The sequence below is a fragment of the Rhodamnia argentea genome, chromosome 1 (genome assembly GCF_020921035.1).
Source record: "Rhodamnia argentea isolate NSW1041297 chromosome 1, ASM2092103v1, whole genome shotgun sequence".
NCBI lineage: Eukaryota > Viridiplantae > Streptophyta > Magnoliopsida > Myrtales > Myrtaceae > Rhodamnia > Rhodamnia argentea.
Window position 1 is genome coordinate 30,611,927 of NC_063150.1, and position 18,535 is coordinate 30,630,461.

Genomic DNA, 18,535 nt, shown 5'->3' on the forward strand with positions numbered 1-18,535 from the left:
TCTTCCTTTTTCTCGTCTCAACTTTGCCTTTTTCGGATGATAAAGAAACATTGAATGCCTGGCTCGAGGTCAGGCATTCATGAATGATTTTTTGTTATCTTTTGAAATCTACAAATTCTGAAGCTTGAAATGTGGTGTTGAAGGTTATGACTTGAAGTGATTCTGTGTGATTCCAAGACTCAAGTTAGGTAATAATGTGATTGATGAGAAAACAAAAAAGTCGGGGGCTAGTCCTAATAACCATGTTTTCGCATCATAACGGATCCACGGGGACCGCAACAGTCAACCCGATTTTGCTCGTTTACGTGATGTCGATCACCAACATTTGCTTGTCGAAAGTCTCTTACGCAGGTAATGAGGGAATTCGATGTATCGACGTTACGTTGAGACAATTAAGACAGAGCCTCATCCGGTTCCTTAAGTATAAGGAAAGGACTCTGTTTTCTTAACATTGATTGAAATGTCTCTATCTCTTAAGCTACAAGGCTAATGACAGGTTTGATTCTACTATTAGGAAGTGGGTTCCTCAAAATTGGGGACCTTAACAAAGCATCCATCATAAGCCAAGATGGGAATGTTGTGAATTCACTTACGCACGACGATCGCGAGAGCCGAAAATAGTGGTGAGCACGACGCGGCTGGAAGGCCAAACCAAGCCGAGACCGCATAGGTATGGTTTCACAAAAATAGGGTCCGGAACCAATTCGTTGTACATATCGAAATCAAATCGAACCAAACAGTAACAATCGGTACGGTTCAATTTGACCCGCACCAAATCGGACCAAGAAAGAGATTTCGTCCACTTCAAACAACACCACAAGAGAAGAGTGGATCGTAGTTTTAATCCTGTGGTTCAAATTGAATTAACATGTGTACTTATATAGATAGATTGGCGATTTGGTTTGGTTTCAAAAATTCTCAAGCCAAACATAAACCGCACTATTGCTCTGTGTTGTGGAGTTTCTGAACCATTTTTGGAAATAACACTCAGAAGTATTTTTTGCTCATTGTAAGGGTATCCAACATGGCAAACTGAAAATCGCCAGTAGGAGATTGTTTAATTTAAGGCCGTAAACCTTGCCATGCATCATTACTCATTGGGGGTGTCAAAAATACCCGACCGGATTGATCGATCCGAAAAATTTCGAGTTTCTTCGGATCAAGTCTCGTTTCGATTTGGGTTATGGTTAAGGAAAATAGATAACCGTCGGTTCGAGTCATATATTAGGACCGACCCGAAGCACATTAAACAGAAAGAATTCTGTTTCATGATCCGTCCATACCCATGTGTTCGACTCTAGAACAAGTTACTAGGACTGAGATGTGGAGAGGATGAGGAGGAAATAAAAATAAAATAAGCCGAAAACATTCTCGAAAACCCGAACGAGCACTCCGGTTCGGATTCTGTACAAGTCGAGTCTCAAAATATGTCATTCGTGTCTGGATCAATTTAGTTCTGGTAGAAACCGGACCAAACCGGCCCGTTGATACTCGTGCTACCTACTAGGTAAGCCTATCACTCCAACCCATCACAATACAAGTGGGAAGTCAAAACCGACGACAACACCCAAACTCGTGCCCGACTTTTACAGACTAAACTAGGTTTTTTTTCGGGATCTAGGATTGAAATAGATTGTTGAACTTGTGATCCTCAACTTGAAGTCCTAGGTCGCCTCGATCAATCTTTGGAGTGGTACCTGAAGGCGTAACATAGCTTTTGGTTCCATTTTACCCATCAAGTCACACCACATTCCAAGAGGGGCAAAAAGGGAAAAACAACAGGAAATGAGAATCATAATAAAATAGTCTTCATCCTCCATAATTGAGTCGGATTGGTCCCCAATTTCCCATCTTGTCGCTGAGTTGCGGCCTGCTGTTTTTTTTTTTTTTTTTTTGGGTGGTGGCCCACGTTCTCTTTCAATTATGGAGGCTGAGCTGTTTATTTTATTATTATTTTTTAAAAAAATCTTTTTAGGTGGAGCAAAGTGTTGAAAAGTCATGACAAAATTATATGAAATGGGTCCCACTAGATGGTCCAATCCACATGGACTTGCCTCCCCACTGTTCATGGATCTTGTCCAATTGTCAGATCATAGTAAGTAATAAAAAATAAATAATAAAGAAATTTACAAAATAAGAACAATAATTAAAAAAAAATATTGACAGGCAGGTACAATACACAAGACTCTCATAGTTTCATCATTAGTACAAAAATACATGGCATTACAAAATGGAAGGAACAAAAAACACCAAAGAGGTTAACACTTACGCATGAACATGTCTTATAAACATATTACCAATTTCACAGGTTCTCTTTTCTTCCTTTCCCTTGACAGATCATTCAGTTCTTTCTTCTCAGACTTAATTGAGATTTAAGGAGGAAAAAGAAAAAGAGAGAATAAGGTGTTAACCAAAAAAAAAAAGGGGCGCGATAAGAAGAAGCGTCCAAACTGCGTGCTCGATCCCCCTCTCAAGCCGGTCTGATTTCCCGGTTTCGGCGACGATCGTGAGCACGAGGGGGGACTTCAGCGCAACCGAGACACGTCGGAGCTCGGCGCCCTTCAGCTTCTGTTCTTGCATTTCTCTACCGCTCTTGGTGCTGCAACCGATAGCAAGTCGAAACAAATGTAAGCAAAACTCAACCGGGTTAGCCACGAAATAAAATAAAAAAAAAGAGTGCGAAATCTCGAGTACAAAGCGTAACAGCGGGTTACTAACCAAGTCCGATCGCCTCGGATCCTTTCATGATCCTCAGACGCTTGCACGAATCGACAAACATACTGCAAATTAAACAGGAAAACTTATGTCAATCGTCATCATATATCCACATATGGTTTTGAGATTATGCAAAACTTTTGTCTCAATTATTACAAGCATAGGATGAAGAGGCACTCACTCCCAAGGCACGTCTCCCACAAGCATCCAATCACCATCCTTATCCTCATAAGTGGGGACATACTCAGACCCATTCAAGAGGTCTATCAACTTGCTCTCATTCATGAAGTCCTTCATTCCTCCAGACCCACAATTACCTTCCCAACAACAACAACAACAACAAAATCAGAAAAATACCCAACTGAATTTCTTGAAAAATCAGTGAAAATTTTAGATTATTCTGATTTTTTTCCCCCCCAAAACAAGGAGAGAATGATTACCAATGGTGAAAGAGCTGAACATCTTGGCCAAGGCATCAGAGAGGTCTTGATAGCTCTTGTACAGCTTGAGGTCCACCTTGCGCAGATACGGCGCGCCGTCCATGCTCACTTTCACGAACGCCGCTCCGCCGGTCGCGGCGGCAGAGGCGGCGGCGCCCTTGTCCGCCTCATCGGAGCCGCTCTTCTGGACGGCCATGATGTTCTTCCGGAACGACCGCACGGGTGGCCAACCCACCACTTGCGCCCTGGCGGAAAAGTCAAAAGTGCCACGTCATGCGGTTGCAAACATAAGTACCTCCACCTCTATATTCGAACAAAAAAATAAAAATCCAAACTTTGAGCGGAAAATTCTGAAAATTTCGGACGGAATAAAATTATGGGCATTGGGTAATTTTGATGGTGGTGGTGTTCATGTTCTCTCTCTCTCTGCTTTTTTTTTATATCGAGTCATTTGGCCTTTTTCTTTGGATTATTGTTTGGTGGTCGACGGGGGGTCGAAAAAGAAGTAGATAAAGCAAAGATTCCAAATGTTTTGTACTTTTCCCATGTCTCCCCGACAATCGGCCAAAGCCACAGATGTCAATTCTATCAGGACTGCTTTGTGAGGCTTGGAATTGATGCCAAACTGCAAAAAACTCTTTTTTTTTTCCTAAAGATCCCTGGAAAAAAGATGTTCAATGGATGAGGAATAGTAACTCAAACTTACCCAGAAAGAGAAATTTTCTTGGCCGAGGAAGACCCATTTCCTTAAATTTGTCGCAATCAATAAGATAAATTAGATTAATTTGTTCGATGTTGCTTCATGATTCAAGTAACACGTGCCTAATTGTAGATAATGATCATCATCATCATCATCATCAACTCCTCCTAATCACGCAAGAACAAGAAGGAACTCTCTCGCTCTCTCTCTCTCTCTCTCTCTCTCTCTGAGCTGCAAAATCAGATCTTCATGTAATGATGGAGCTACAAATGAACACGACCTCTCTCTCTCTCTCTCCCCCAGAAAGCTCGCATGAATTCAGCTTAAAAAACACCCTTTATCTTACGATCGACCATCAAAAGGGAAAAACTTTGGAATTAGAGCCGTTAATCAAGCAAAATCACAAGAAAAGAACAAGAGAAACCAGCAACTTACTTGGCAGGAGGCTTTGCAATCTCGCTGGAGCTCGGAGCAGCAGCGACGCTCTTCTCCTTACTATCGTTACTGTTCATCTTCTTCTCCGCTGAGACTGGCGTCCTGATCTTCTCGATGCTCCCATCATCTTCCTTGGAAGAGAGATTGAGCTTCAGATCAACAGTCTCCAAGAACACCCTCTTCCCGTTGCTCCGCGTCGAGCTCTCACCATTGCTGTTAACCCCACAGGCCTTCCCAGGCAAGCCTAGCCTCAGCTCTGTCTCCTCAAAGTCTATAGTGAACTTCGCTGCAGTCTCTGCACTCATGGTGCTTTCTCTCTCTCTCTCTCTCTGCTCGATTGATCCCTCACTCAACCGAATCACCAAAAACCCCACCAAGAAACCTTGGATCACTCCCCAAAAAAGGCCTCAAAATCCAGCTTTCTCTCTCTAATCTCTCTCTCTCCCCTTGTTTTTTATGGATGTCGCTCTGTTTTTCTCTGTTCTGCTCTGTTTTGCTAGAGAGAGGACGAGAATTAAGCAGCGCGTGCGTACAATAATGTCACGAAAGGAAAAAGTTTCGGAGATGCTTGCAATGACCAGGAAGCAGAGAAGAGAGAGAAGGCCCGAAATGGCCTTTTGGCAGATGCTCATAGTGCCGGGGGGGACTGGACGGTTGAATATGGCGACGCGTGGAGGGCTCGGTCGAACCTGGACCGTCCGCTGCTTGTCGGGGGAGTGATGTCATCCATGACGCAATTCGGGGGGGAATCATTGCGTGGAGGCAAGTGGACAGACTATAGGTTGGGGGCGTTTTGTTTGCCCTTTTATTTTCTTTGCCTAGGCTTGGCTCCACCAAACTTGTCCATCTTGTTCCAAAATGATTATTACAATTTTTCATGTTTAAAAAAGAAATTGTACTTTGAACACTTACTAAATTGTATTGAATTTAGAATAATCTGATATATGCTCACATGAATTTTCACTTTTTATTTTTTATTTAATGTTATCTTACGGCTCTGCGCACTTTAAATTCCTTAAATCCTAAACTCCTAAAACATTTACGGCAATCGCGTTAAGTGCGGACGCGTAGATTAACGTGTAATTTTTTTGCATAATCTCGTGACACGTGAATAACACGAGTCAATAGTATCCAGAAAGTTAAAAATAGGTTTGGCTTCTGTTTATATGCAAACAAACTCGCCCTTAAGTTGTCAAAACATCAATTACAAATTCCATTAGAAGAGCCAGTGCAACGAAATTCGTGTCATTTATTTAATTGATTACTTATTTAGATGTATCGCAGCGCTTGTTAATAAAATTCTTGTTCGAATACAAACGATGAATGAGCATGCTTCGGAAATGTTAAAATTTTCATTTGAAGGAACTGGATTTCTTATCGTGTTTGCTTCTCTAACTCTTAAAATGCATTAATAGGTGTTATTTTTAAGTTGACTTAATTGGTGCCTTGTGAACATTTGTTAATAAACTCCATTATAATAACAAATGGAAAATTAAAACATAACAAATTTCGTTGAAAGCGTGCTACTCCTTTATCTTTTGTCCCCCCTATGTTTCCCATTAAATATATGGAAAAGAAGATAAAAGTCCAAAACAAGTTACGCAAATATCTCAACAGAAAGTCATCCATGGTGTTCTTTCCAAACCTTAAGTCGTTATAAAATAGGCCGTGTGTGGTAAGATTATCCTGCTTTGTAAGTCGCACTTACGTGTGAAATACATCATGGAGATGCAACGGTCAATTTAGCTATAAAATTTTTCAATTGTGACAATTAGTTCCCAACCTTTCTACAATTTATCAATTTAGTCTTAAACCTTTCGATTGTCACTTTAATACTAAACGTTTTGAAGATTTGCCAAGTTTGTCTTAAACCTGTTATTTGGATAATTGGCTAAAATGAATACATTGGCAAATCGTCAAAAAATTCATGACTCAATTAATGCAATTGAAAGGTTTAAGATTGAATGGGCTGCCGTATAATAAGTTTAATATTTTTTGGATAATTTTCTCGTACATTACGAGAAAAATAATAGGTAAACATGTTTACAGGATTTGCTTGCCGAGACCCATATTTTGATGCCATACATGTTGTATAAGCATTTTTAGAGCTAATTTTTGAACTTCTAGAAAGCGCACCGGCAGTATATATTTATCATATTTAACTCTTCAAGGTTTGGACCGCCAATTGATGCTAGGACCTATCTTTGGTAAAAGAAAGGTCCATATGGACATTATCAAATAAAGTCACCTCATTTTATTTACGGTCCCAGGAAATAAAATATTTTGAAATGAATAATAGTGAAAGTCTTGTACCTTGCCTTCAATAAAAGGGCTTAATGCTAAAAAAAACTTTGACTTTAGCATATGTTCCATTTATATTCAAAACTTTTCTATCTCACAAAAAACCCCTCAATTTTTATTTTTGTCTCAATTCTACAGGCCTAATACCCAAAAATCCCCCAACTTTAACATATGTCCCAATTATATAAAAAAAAATTTATTGCATAAAAAAACTCCAACTTTTACTTTTGTTCCAATTCTACTATCGTCAACCTTCTGTCCATAATCACCATTCGTTAATCCTACGTTATTCGAATTTTCTCATCAAACTTATCAATGAATGTTCGAAATTAAGAAACAGCGGGCTTCACGGACGACGAGATTTGAGATCGTTCATCCGGATAATCAGATTTTCATGTCTAGCCGTTCTTTGGGCTGTTGAGTGCTAGGGAGAATTCGAAATATGCCATCTTTGGTGGCTCAATATCTCCAAGCAATGTGTAGGGGAATTAGACAACATAAGAGAAGTTTGGGGGATTTTCATGCAACTTATTAACGACATGAAAAGACTACGTAGGATTAACTAATAGTGATTATAGACGAAATGTTAACGGTAGTAGAATTGGGACAAAAATAAAAGTTCAAGATTTTTTATGAGACAAAAAAAGTTTCGGATATAATTGGGACATATGTTAAAATTGAGAGTTTTTTGGGTATTACTCCGGAAGAATTGGAACAAAAGTAAAAATTTTGAGATTTTTCATGAGACCAGAAAAGTTTTGGATATACTTGAGATAAATGCTAAAGTTTGGACTTTTATTGGGTATTGGCCCTCAATAAAAGGAGTTTTATGGCTCAAACCCCCCAAAAAGGTTCTTTTTGAATACAAAGAATTCATGGTGTTGCATGTGATTTCAACCTTATTTAACTTTTCGATAAAATTAAAATTCAGTGAATTATTAAGATGTTCTTGCATGCTCCCCACGTTCATGATTGATGCCACAGAGTGGACGGTTTTATAATGCAACTTGCAAGGATTCTCCCCGATTCTGTGGTCAGATGGATCGTCACAACAATTGATTTGATTTTCATATTTAATCAACATATTGCCTCAAATTTGGGAGGTTGTCCAACCACACCCCTTTTATTTTATGCAAGAATATTCCCTGTACCATTATGCAGCCTATAGTATATTGAAGGAGTAATATTTGTATACAAAGCATATGATAATATCTTTTTTTCTAATTTCTTTAGCTACCTTTCTAGCAAAGAAAATATCTCATTTTGTCTCAGATGAGACCTCCATTTTAGCGTTTCATATATGGATCCGAAGTTGACTAATGAGAAGATTATACCTGAAGTTATGGGAGTGTATTGCTCCTTTTGATGTGAAATATATATACACACACGCCCGAAGTTATGGGAATGTATTGCTCCTTTTCATGTGAAATATATATATACACGTATATCAAAGCTTAATTGATGGGTTCCAAGCGTTGACTTGACATTATATTAATTTGAGAAAATTATCCAATAAGTTATAACATTTCTAATTTTGTTAATTTAGTCCTAAACATTTATGTGAAATTCCGTTGTAATCATTCCATCAATTTTCACTAAAAATCGCCAACGTAGTGTTGCAATCATAGCCAGCAGGCCTACATAACACACCCTTACATTAGTGCTTTACAACAAAAATTGACCAAAAAGACTACATTAAAATTTCTCGTAAAGGTTTATGATTAAATTGATAAAATTAAAAATTTTATGATTTAATTGATAAAATTAAAAATTTTATGATTTAATTGACTAGAAAAACGCATGTATATGTATATTGTAGTCCATGCACCCAAGCTATGCTTTGAAGCTGGTTGAGTGAGTCCTCCAAACATTCTTTATGACACATGGTTTAGATTCCATTTATTTTACAAAAAATAAGTAATTTGCAAAATATTTTTCTGAATGTGACTGATTGTATTAATTACAAAATTGTTATAAATCATCATTTTAAATATTTTTTAAATTATTTATTTTTTTCGAAATAAATGGTTCTTTAATTTTTACCCACCCATCGGTGGCCGCAATGGTTTGAGCCCAATTTTTTTCACGAGAGGTCCTGGGTTTGAAACTCGTAGGCGTCGGTGATTTAAACGGGGGGTCGTGGCGGTGGGATGCTACGCTAGCCACCCCCGAGGACTAGTCGTACTTCACCGCCGATTTGAGCCATAGCTCGCCGGCCGCGCGGACACCTCGGTTATAAAAAAAAAAAAAAGGTTCTTTAATTTCTATGCATTGATTATATACCAAAACTTATGATCTTCTTTGCCCTACAAAGGACAACAACAATGGGAATTAGAGGAAATTAAATGAAAATGGAGTTAGATAGCGCTCTCTCTCTCTCTCTCTCCCCCCAAGATAGATCATGGCAATAATTGTTCTCCATCATAACGATCCGATCCTTATCCTCCTTGCCACTTTGTGTGGTGACCACTCAATGCTTTCACATCATGAAGCGCCTAGTGTGCCACTCTCTTGTCAGATAAAAATGGCAAAAGCATCAATAAGCTCCGCATATATATCCAGTTTAGATGCCCAAACGAGAAAAGAAAAAAAAAAGAAAAAAAAGAAGGAATCAAGGTGAGAGAATATGGAAGAGCTCCAAATATAACTATTCTTCCTCAGGGTGTCTTGGACAGAAGGGCAACGAATTCAACTTATACATCGAAAAGACAATTTGGAGAATGGAGAAAATCAAATTAAAGAAGACGGTAGTCAGTAGAGAAAAGCTCCAATGAGACGAGACACTTCAGTGAGACTTTATTCCATTATAGTTATTTTTTCGCTACGGCAACGGCGGATTTAACGCAAACATATATTATAGGGTACAATGCCTCGCAAATATATCACACGTAAAGAATTTACCATTAGTACATTTCAACCTAAATCTATTTGAAACCCCAATTAAGTTAATGGGTATGTTAATTTTAAAGCTTGCATCTCTTCAAATTTAACTTACAACGGTGCACCTTCTCAATAGGTTAATTAGATACTTATCAGAACACTGTCACTCTCGAGATTGCGCTTTTTGCAAAAAAAACTGTCCTCCTACTCATGCTCTTTCTCAACAGTCAACGTTTGGCCAACATATTCTTTTATCAAAATAAAATGTAAAATACAAACATCAATGATACTATTCATAACTAGTAAGAAATTATATATACATTGATATATATTCAACACAACCTTGTACTTGTTAAATGTAAATCGTATGATTTACATTAGAGAGACCCTTTTCTTAAGGTAATGACCCGGACGTGCATAGTACGAACAGTTTTGAAATAGAAATATTAAAGAGTGGCGTCAAACTTGGAACAGAAATGGTTAAACTCGATAAGTATTTAATAATCATGTTATTGACCTGTAAAATCAGGTACTAATCCACAAAGGAAACCAGTCCGTAAGATGATAAGCAAGTGAGCCCGTAAATAAATAGGACATAGAGACTGGATAAGAAATTCGCACTCAGCCCAATTGGTCAAACCGTACATATAGAGGAAGCTAATTACCAATTTTATATCCACTAAAGTCTTGTGTTAAGCAACGAAGGTCAAATTTTGATACAGAGAGCACTTTGAAGTTTAGTACATGGCGGAGCGTGCCCAATAAGATTGCATTGCGTTTTAGGGAGCGTTGATTTAACGAAAAACGAATGATTTGGAAAACGTTTTCTCAAAAATAATCACCCCGTATAGCTTATAAAAATAGATGAACGAAAAAATATTGTCATTGTCTACGAAGATGTTTAGACAATAATTACCGATGATAATAAAAAATATAATCTAATTATTTCAAAAGGTAAAAATGAATATATTTAACAAAAATATTTTTTAAACCATTCAAATTTTCCGCTAAACAAACGGATCTGCTTTTCAATTTTGGGGAGACACGTCGTCGTCTTAAACCCGTGCACGACAAGAGTTCTATATTTCAAAGGTACGAGGGCAAAGACCGGACTACCGGTCGATAAATTGCCGACCCATTTTTAATTGAAAACATCGACAGCAGAGTTTTGCTACAACAGCGAAATTAATATATATGTGTGTGTGTGTATGTATACATTTATATATAAAACCTTAAAAAGAATTGCTGGGAAATGAGAAAACACAGGCAGCGACGGGGACGATGACTCCTCCTCCTCCTCCTTGGCGTTTACCGAACTCCAGTCCAAAGATGTAATTTTCCCCGGGAGAGGGAGGGGCCCACGCCAACCAATCTGCAGCCGGATTCGCTCGTGTGGGAGGGCAAGACGTGGGCCCCACCCTCTCTCTCTCTCTATCTCTTTCAGTCTTCAGTATCACCATCGCCGAGCCCACACGTGTTGACCCCTTTGAGGGTGAGGACCCTGTCAACATCCGAGGGACACCGCACGTGTGGCATTTTATGAGGTCGACACTGAATGATATATACACATTTGTACGAAGAGAGAGAGGGTTTATTTATCTACCCTTCTGGGCTGCTCTGATGTGCTCGTCCGGGGAAAATTAGGGTTTTGCAGGGCCATTAATGGTGGCCACCCTGCAAAATTTTTCCCATCTTCACCTTGCATGCTTTCTAACATATCCAGTACTGTCCTTTGGACGGGCCATTCTCGTCGAATGAAAGACTTATTTGCACGTACGCATGCATGTGCATGCATGTGTGGAGTCGTGTTAATAGCTGCTTGAAAGAAATCACAAATTTTGCAGTACAATGTGCCCCTCGTCAGGGTCCACCCCTCGAGTCCTACTCTTGGTTTTTCTCGCTTCATACGAAGATATCAATGCCTTCATTCAATTCAATTGGCTTTAACTTACACCGTAAGAAAAATGTGCATATGAGAATGTGTGTATCTCATTTCACTTAGCTTCTTAAACTGATACATTTTAGCCCATCGGCGATCCGATCAGATACAATTGTACATGAATTCGGCGAATAAATGAAAGACGAAAACAAAACTCACAGGGTATTGTGATTTTTTTTTATGTCCATTGCGTCGTCCATAATTTTTCGAGCTTGTAGCCGGTAAAGCGATCTACACAAGGTCAAACTAATTATCTTAGATCCTCATCTTATTGATCACCGGTTCGGTGGAGATTTACGATTTTACAAATTGACATCTAGAATGTATCGGTTTTCTTAAGTGGGGAGTCAGTCGGGACAAACCCAATGTTGAATGATGCGACCGCGAGATGTGCATAAAAAATCAGACGCACGAGCATGGTTTTCAGTCAATTTAGCATGGCCAAAAAGTCAACAATCACTAGTCTCAGTCCAGAATAAATTAATCGGATTACGAATCCCAGGGTCGTTGTCCCTAAACTGTTTCCCGAAAGGTGAAAACGATGTGCGAATTGGAAATAACATAATAGAGGTGCCTCGTCAAGACCGGTCCCATCCGACGTCCTAGCAATCAAAAAAGCACTGGCTACTGCTGCAGTGTAGCATTCACGAGTGGATTGTCTCCCCCCCACCTTGCAGAGAATTAATGCGAGCGCGATGAGGAGAAAGACAAGGCTTGAATGAGTTGCCGGTTGCGTGGAATGTCCCGATTCTTCTTGCTGCGTTCGGGCTCGTTCGGACCGCGAACCGATCATCATCGGTCCATACGAATCATTAACTGCACACACCTAAGTTTCAGATGTCCATCAAAATTTCGCATCTTCCTTTCGTTTTCTCCTCCTGTAATTGCATCATTTAAACGTTTAGATCCATGACGATTCGATGTCCGACTGAGCTCTGAATTGCTGGTGATAATGAGGTTGATGTCGGGTTTGAGTTGTCTTGCCAAAAGGCTGAGAACTAACCTAGGGTTTGAGTTGAAGTATGTTTGATCTGAATGTTTTTGAGCAGGTTCAGATGCATATCTATCGTTGTTTGGGAAGTAAAGAACCCCACCAAGAAGAAAATGATCGGAACCTTATGCTAAATACCTACTTCGTGAATTCATTTATTAACGAGTTGAGTTTTCAAGAGAAATTGTTTTTCTCTAACATGGTATCATAGTATTAATCGAGATTTTGGATTAGGTGACTCCCTCCATGTTCATCGTATGTTTTTTCACCTTACTCGGTAGTTTTATCTGAAGTGATTATACTAATGCTCTCTATTTCCTAACAGAAATATTTCACACCACAGAATAGAATTTGAGAACCCCATTTCTTGAAAGTTTAAGCGTTTGAAAAGGAAAAAAAATTAGGGTTTATATAACAATGATGGGTTCACGTAGTTTTACTCTTCTTTTATGGTATGTATGTATGCTGCAGTAGTGTCTACCAAGGTTACACTTCAATGTAAGACCCACAGGAAGATTATCAAAAAAGTTCTAAACTTATTATAATTATACCAATTCAGTCTTAAACCTTATGCATTTGTACCAATTCAGTTATTCCGGCCAATTTTGACTAGAAATCGCCGACGTGGCAAGACCGGCATTGACGTGGCATTTTTTAAATATTTTTATTTTATTTTATTTTTTTCCCTTCTCTTCTTCCTAAGCCACACCTCCGACAGGCCGGAGGTGTGGTCTCACCCGCCACTAGGGACAGCGAGGTAGCCTAGCCACTAGCAAGGCCAACCTGGCCATCACCAGGCGAGGCTCGCCCTCACCAAATCCGACGAGGCTCGACCTTATTGCCCTTGGCGAAGTCGGCCTTGCCCGTGTGATGGCGAGGCCACATCTCCGGCCGATCGGAGGTGCTGTCGGTTAGAGGTGTGACCGAGGAAGAAGAGAAGGGGAAAAAAAGAAAATAAATTAATAAATAAATTATTTAAAATTATTTAAAAAAATGTAATGTTAGTGCCGACCATGTCATGTTAGCGATTTTCGGCTTAAATTGGCCGAAAGGACTAAATTGGTATAAATACAAAAGTTTTATAACCGAATTGACACAATCACAATAATTTTAGGACTTTCTTGGCAATTATCCCGAACTCACATTTCTAGAGTAGAGCTTGGTATGAAAAATAAGCTTGAGAACCCCATAAGTTTGGTTGGATGGTTAAACATACGTCTTGGATTTAATAGATTTCGTTTCCAAATAGCATCCCGTCGAGATTATCCGCGAGGACTAGACCCCGTTAACGCACGCGTACATCCTAAACCAATGAATATACACGTATACATATACCCGTATACATGTATAAGAACGTTGCATGTCCACATTGATGTCTTATACCATTGCCACATGCACATATGCACAAAATTACTTAATTAATTGGGGGGGTCCAAGCAAAAGCATTATGCAATTGGTAGGGTTGCGAAATAGCTGGCTTCATCGATTATCGGATGAGGAACTAAAAAACAAGGAAGACACCCGAGCAGAAGAGAAGTTATATGAGCTAAGAATGGGGTGTGTGCGCTCATGAGTCTAGCCCCAAAAAAATATTTTTCCGTGTTGGGTCTTTTCTGAAGCACGATAGTTTCCTTGCTTCTCTTTTAGGGTTCCCCGAGGCCACCCGGTGCTTTCAGCTTGTGCGAGGGCGTAGCAACAATGTCACATGCATCTTGCCCATTCGATGCCCCCGTTTGTAGGGCCAAAAGCTTCGTGTTTTGTAGATGCTGATCGAGATCGGGTTCGTGCCCCCGAAGAGTAAATGTATCCATACGCGAATCGAAGGTCGTTTGAGCAGGCCTAGACTTGGATCAATATCGACCGGGACACCGCCAAGGACCGAAAACGAATGGGTAAAAAAAAAGTTAATTAAGATCATATTCGAGAAAGCCTATTACACAAGGGTAACACATTGTGCCCCTCAAGTCGGTTAGCCTAGGGAAGCCAAGAGATATCGAATGTGCGTGTTGCTTTCACTTAGCTCCACAAGTTTAGGACGCAAAAAGTGTCAGAAGAGTCAGAAACTTATTACATTAGTGCTAATTTAGCCATAAATTTTTTGATTTAGAGCCAATTCAGTCTTTTTGACTAATTTTGGCAGGATATTGCTAACCTAGATGCTGACCAACCTATATGGCACGACCAATGTTGATGTAGACATCTTTTAATAACATTTTGATAATTTTAATAATTTTTTTATTTTTCTTTTTTCTTTTTCCTTTCTTTTAACTCTCTCTCTTTTTTGTTTCTCCACTTTCCTCCGGTGCCCGGCAAGGGCAAAGCCGACGAAGCCACCCTTGCTAGATTTGGCGAGGCAAGCATTGCCCGGGCGAGGGCAACCTTGCCTTGGCCCAAGCGACTTTTCGGTGACGCCACATTGGTCCAAGCGATGCCCATCGCCCTCGCCCTCGCCAGCCATGGCCATGGCGGCCATCGGAGGAAAGAGGAGAAAAAAAGAGGCGAAAAAAAGAGTTCGAACGACTGAATTACCTCTAGGTCAAAAGGTTTATGATCAAATTGGCACAATTAAAAAGTTTAGGACTAATTGATACCAATGTAACAAGTTTAAGACTTTTCTGACACTTTTCCACATTCGAAGAACCCTTATTCATCTCTATGTCCAATTGCTTAGCCAAGTTGCATGAAAATGCCGAAAGGCATCATGACGAACATGATTGTGTTCCGCAATGTGACAAAGCAACGCCAAGAACCCTAATCTCGTCGATCTTGAATAGGGACGAAACAGTCGAAGCCGAAGAAAAAGCAAGTCTTATCCCCCATGAATGATGATTGCGAGAATAGCTTTTGGAGCCCTTTTAGCAACATTCAACCTTTTGCTAGCTATTCCCTATTGGGTTATCACCATGTTTCCTGTCCATAAATATTTCATTTTGCTGTATATTTCATAAATTTTTTTTAATGATCACTTGAAATTATGACGACGAAGACCTTTCCAATTTGCCCTAAACCTGCAAAAATCTAGGAGCATCGTGGCCTAACATGCGTTTACTTTCTATTGTCCTAAAACAAATGCTATTTTGACTTGGTTAATGAAAACCTTTACTGAAAAAATAAAAGAAAAAAAATTATTTAAGGAAAACGATTAAAATAGCAATCTTGTGGTTATAGTCCAACAAGATCCTAATCTTATGCTAATATGGGAAACTGATTAGTCTCTTGTGAAACGAAGCTGTTGCCACTAACTTTTTTTGTGAGCAACCGACGCCCACTTTTCTAATTCAATGTTGAGGGAGTAAATGTTGACCCGGCCGGGGCGAATAACAGCCGTCGGATCCGCGTACATTGCAAAGATCTGATGGCCACCGTTGATCTGATCCATGGGTTCCAGGCAAGAACTTATCTGCCATACAAATGCCTTGGCCATCGGCTACAACCCATGTGGGGGTCCGACCCACATGGAATTGTGCACCAACTTCACCCGCATTCGATCCGACGGTCCCGATCCATCCTCGAGGAATCGGTCGGCGAATCTCCACCGTCGGATCGGGGGCCACAGCAGTTTTTTTCCCCTAATAAAAGAGTGGTTGGGAATTTGTCCCTGCCTTGTCCCAAATTTCATCGACAAATTGCCTTTATTTTGCTGTTCTTGTGACAAACACCTCACCTGCCAATGTCCAAATTTGGGACCTAAAATTATTCTTCCCACAATAATAATTTATTAAAAATCAAATTTATTAACTTTGTCAATTAAGTGTAACAATTTAATTTTGTGTCTCTTTGATCAACACACCCCTTCTATAAAAACACACCCTTGGCCCTAGGTTACCACTGGCCTAACACAAGTTTTTTTCTCTCATCCAAGAAGCACAATCAACCCAAGAGGAGGAGAAGAGAAAAAAATTAGTAAGTGAGATTGGATTGATTTGAGCATTTAGCAATCAAGATCTTGCAAGCTTTTGAGAGTGAATCAAGTTGTGCCAAACATTGTTCAGAAATTTTGTCCGAGGGAAAAGAAGAAAGTAAGCTATGGCAGCCCAAGGAGAGGATCTCAACCTCGAAGCGACAGAGCTCAGGCTAGGACTGCCGGGCACGGTGGAGTCGGAGAAGCAGCAAATGCCTCCGAGCGGGCGGAGCATGAAGAGGAATCTAATCGACGTGAACGACGAGCGCGAGTCCAATAAGGAGGAGTCCGATGGGTTGAGCGCCCAAAATTGCGACAAGCAAGATGTGCATCGACCATCTAAGTAAGCGGAAATGAATTTCTATTTTTCTACTTTAGTAAAGATAATGAAATCCGCCAAAAATTCGATCTAATGGTTGCACGGGACATTCTTCCTAATGTAGGGCACAAGTTGTGGGGTGGCCGCCGGTCCGATCATACCGCAAGAACTGCTTCCAGAAGAAGGTGGAGAGCGAGTCGACCGGGGCTTTCATCAAAGTGAGCATGGATGGAGCTCCATACCTGAGGAAGATTGATCTGAAGCTCTACAAGGGCTACTCAGATCTACTCAAGGACTTGCAAGACATGTTCAAGTTCAAAGTTGGTAGGTGTCAATAAGCTTTGGACAATGATTCCAATTGATGGTAATTACTGAAACATAAGCAACTTGGGTGCTAATTGCTTGGCCTTTTACATATTTTGTGCAGGTGAGTACTGTGAGAGAGAAGGTTACAATGGATCAGAGTTTGTACCCACCTATGAAGATAAAGATGGTGATTGGATGCTAGTTGGAGATGTTCCATGGAAGTAAGTTTTTTTGTTTTTTTTAACCTTCCCCATTTTGTCCTTTTTCTTCAATTGCCTCCCTTAATTTTTCATCCGTAATTAATAATTACTTTTTTTTTTTTAACCATTGCAGCATGTTTATCACTTCTTGCAAGAGGCTCAGAATCATGAAAGGTTCATCAGAAGTGTAGAAGGGCTTGGGAATTTGATGGGCATGGCCTTTGCTTCTTTCATCAAGAGGACAATGCTTCAAAAGCTTGGGCTTTCGGAGATTTGAACCTGGGATCATGACTTTAGTTTTCATGCCTCTCTCTTATGAAACATGGAAAAGAGGGAAAAAAAAAGTCAAAATGGTTTTTTCCTTTCTCTTTTTAACTTAATGTTCAGTTGAGTATACTTCCTTTGGATCATTGTACAGAGAGGAAAAATAAAATAAACGACTCTGCTTCTGTGTTTCCCTTTATACTTAGAAGCAAGAGGTTCGAAATACGCAGATCTTGTATGTTGCGATGATTCAACCGTCGATCCCGTCGTTCTTTTTCAAGAGAATGGTATCGCGAAATACCGGCGTCCTGTCCACGGCGGGCTTTGATTTCAGAATATCGACTAATCCCGTGGTTCGGTCTTATTTTCTTCTCTTGGAGAATGGGATGAACCGGAATTCCAAACTAGATATTGGTCCTGAAGTTTAGCTTAACATTAGGGAAGTAATCTACGACTAATTTATGAATCCGGCAACCTTAGCGCACAATTACAATGACTACGTTTTAGTTACTATCTAAGCGAATCTGAATCTAGATATACCCAAGTAATTGTCCTAATTTCATCTTGTAGTTCCCCATATGCTGTTATTATCCTGAGCTTGATCTGCATTAGCTAGCTCTAACCCTCCCAAAGAATAAGAGAAACAATCCAACCAAGCTCATCAGATAGTCAACCGCAATTAAATTTTGGTCAGCCAATGAGTTCGGTCTTCTTTACCGTGCTACAAACTGAGTACACTACAATTCTCGCGAAAACGAGGCGCGGCCATCGGTATCGAACTTGGTCGGTGATTAGTAACATATTTTCTTCTTGTAAGCAGGAAGAAAACACTAAAGTGTGCCAGTTTATGTGATGAAAGCCCGCGAATGCAGCATGAACGAAAGAATGTAGCTTTGATGAAGATGACAAGCAGTGTTTTTAACAATCTTATGGGCTTTAAAGAAGTTTGAAACTTCTGGTCCATGACATGTGTATCCAGTGTTTAGGCCCATAGCTTGGCAGATCAAAGCCCAGCAAGATTCAGCCTGGTGTGCTGTTTGTGCATGATAATGATAAGCATTGAGTTCATTAACCCCTAAATCTATTGCAACTTGCACAAAAGATCTTCTCCGCATCAATTATAGATATATCCTTCCATTCCTTT

General features: G+C 39.8%; 2 protein-coding genes across 5 annotated transcripts in view; one reads left to right on the forward strand and one right to left on the reverse strand.

The window, feature by feature from the left end:
- Nucleotides 1–2,125: 2,125 nt before the first annotated feature.
- LOC115743919 (auxin-responsive protein IAA16-like) overlaps nt 2,126–18,535 on the reverse strand; it is a 29,925-nt gene continuing 13,515 nt past the window's right edge. The window contains exons 1-6 of one of the 4 annotated variants that reach the window (XM_048282066.1): nt 8,960–8,974; nt 4,291–4,622; nt 3,156–3,400; nt 2,897–3,032; nt 2,719–2,780; nt 2,126–2,599 (exon numbers count right to left, since the gene is read on the reverse strand). In XM_048282066.1, coding sequence (XP_048138023.1) covers nt 2,562–2,599; nt 2,719–2,780; nt 2,897–3,032; nt 3,156–3,400; nt 4,291–4,595 — 786 coding nt within the window. In that variant the 5' untranslated portion in view covers nt 4,596–4,622; nt 8,960–8,974 and the 3' untranslated portion in view covers nt 2,126–2,561. Of the gene's footprint in view, nt 2,600–2,718; nt 2,781–2,896; nt 3,033–3,155; nt 3,401–4,290; nt 4,870–8,959; nt 8,975–18,535 lie in introns of those variants that run through there. The other 3 variants (XM_030678928.2, XM_048282072.1, XM_030678921.2) reach the window with 3 other exon arrangements.
- On the forward strand, nt 16,216–17,650 carry LOC115743921 (auxin-responsive protein IAA4-like). The gene is made up of 4 exons (XM_030678931.2): nt 16,216–16,645; nt 16,746–16,945; nt 17,049–17,148; nt 17,261–17,650. Exons 1-4 carry the CDS (start codon nt 16,428–16,430, stop codon nt 17,316–17,318), a joined length of 576 nt encoding a protein of 191 aa, XP_030534791.1. The 5' UTR covers nt 16,216–16,427; the 3' UTR covers nt 17,319–17,650.

Excerpts from the sequence above, each read along its gene's own strand:
- LOC115743921 (XM_030678931.2), top strand. The coding sequence starts at position 16,428 with ATGGCAGCCCAAGGAGAGGATCTCAACCTCGAAGCGACAGAGCTCAGG. Across the intron at positions 16,646-16,745 it reads GATGTGCATCGACCATCTAA|GGCACAAGTTGTGGGGTGGC; the intron begins GTAAGCGGAAAT and ends TTCCTAATGTAG. Across the intron at positions 17,149-17,260 it reads GTTGGAGATGTTCCATGGAA|CATGTTTATCACTTCTTGCA; the intron begins GTAAGTTTTTTT and ends TAACCATTGCAG.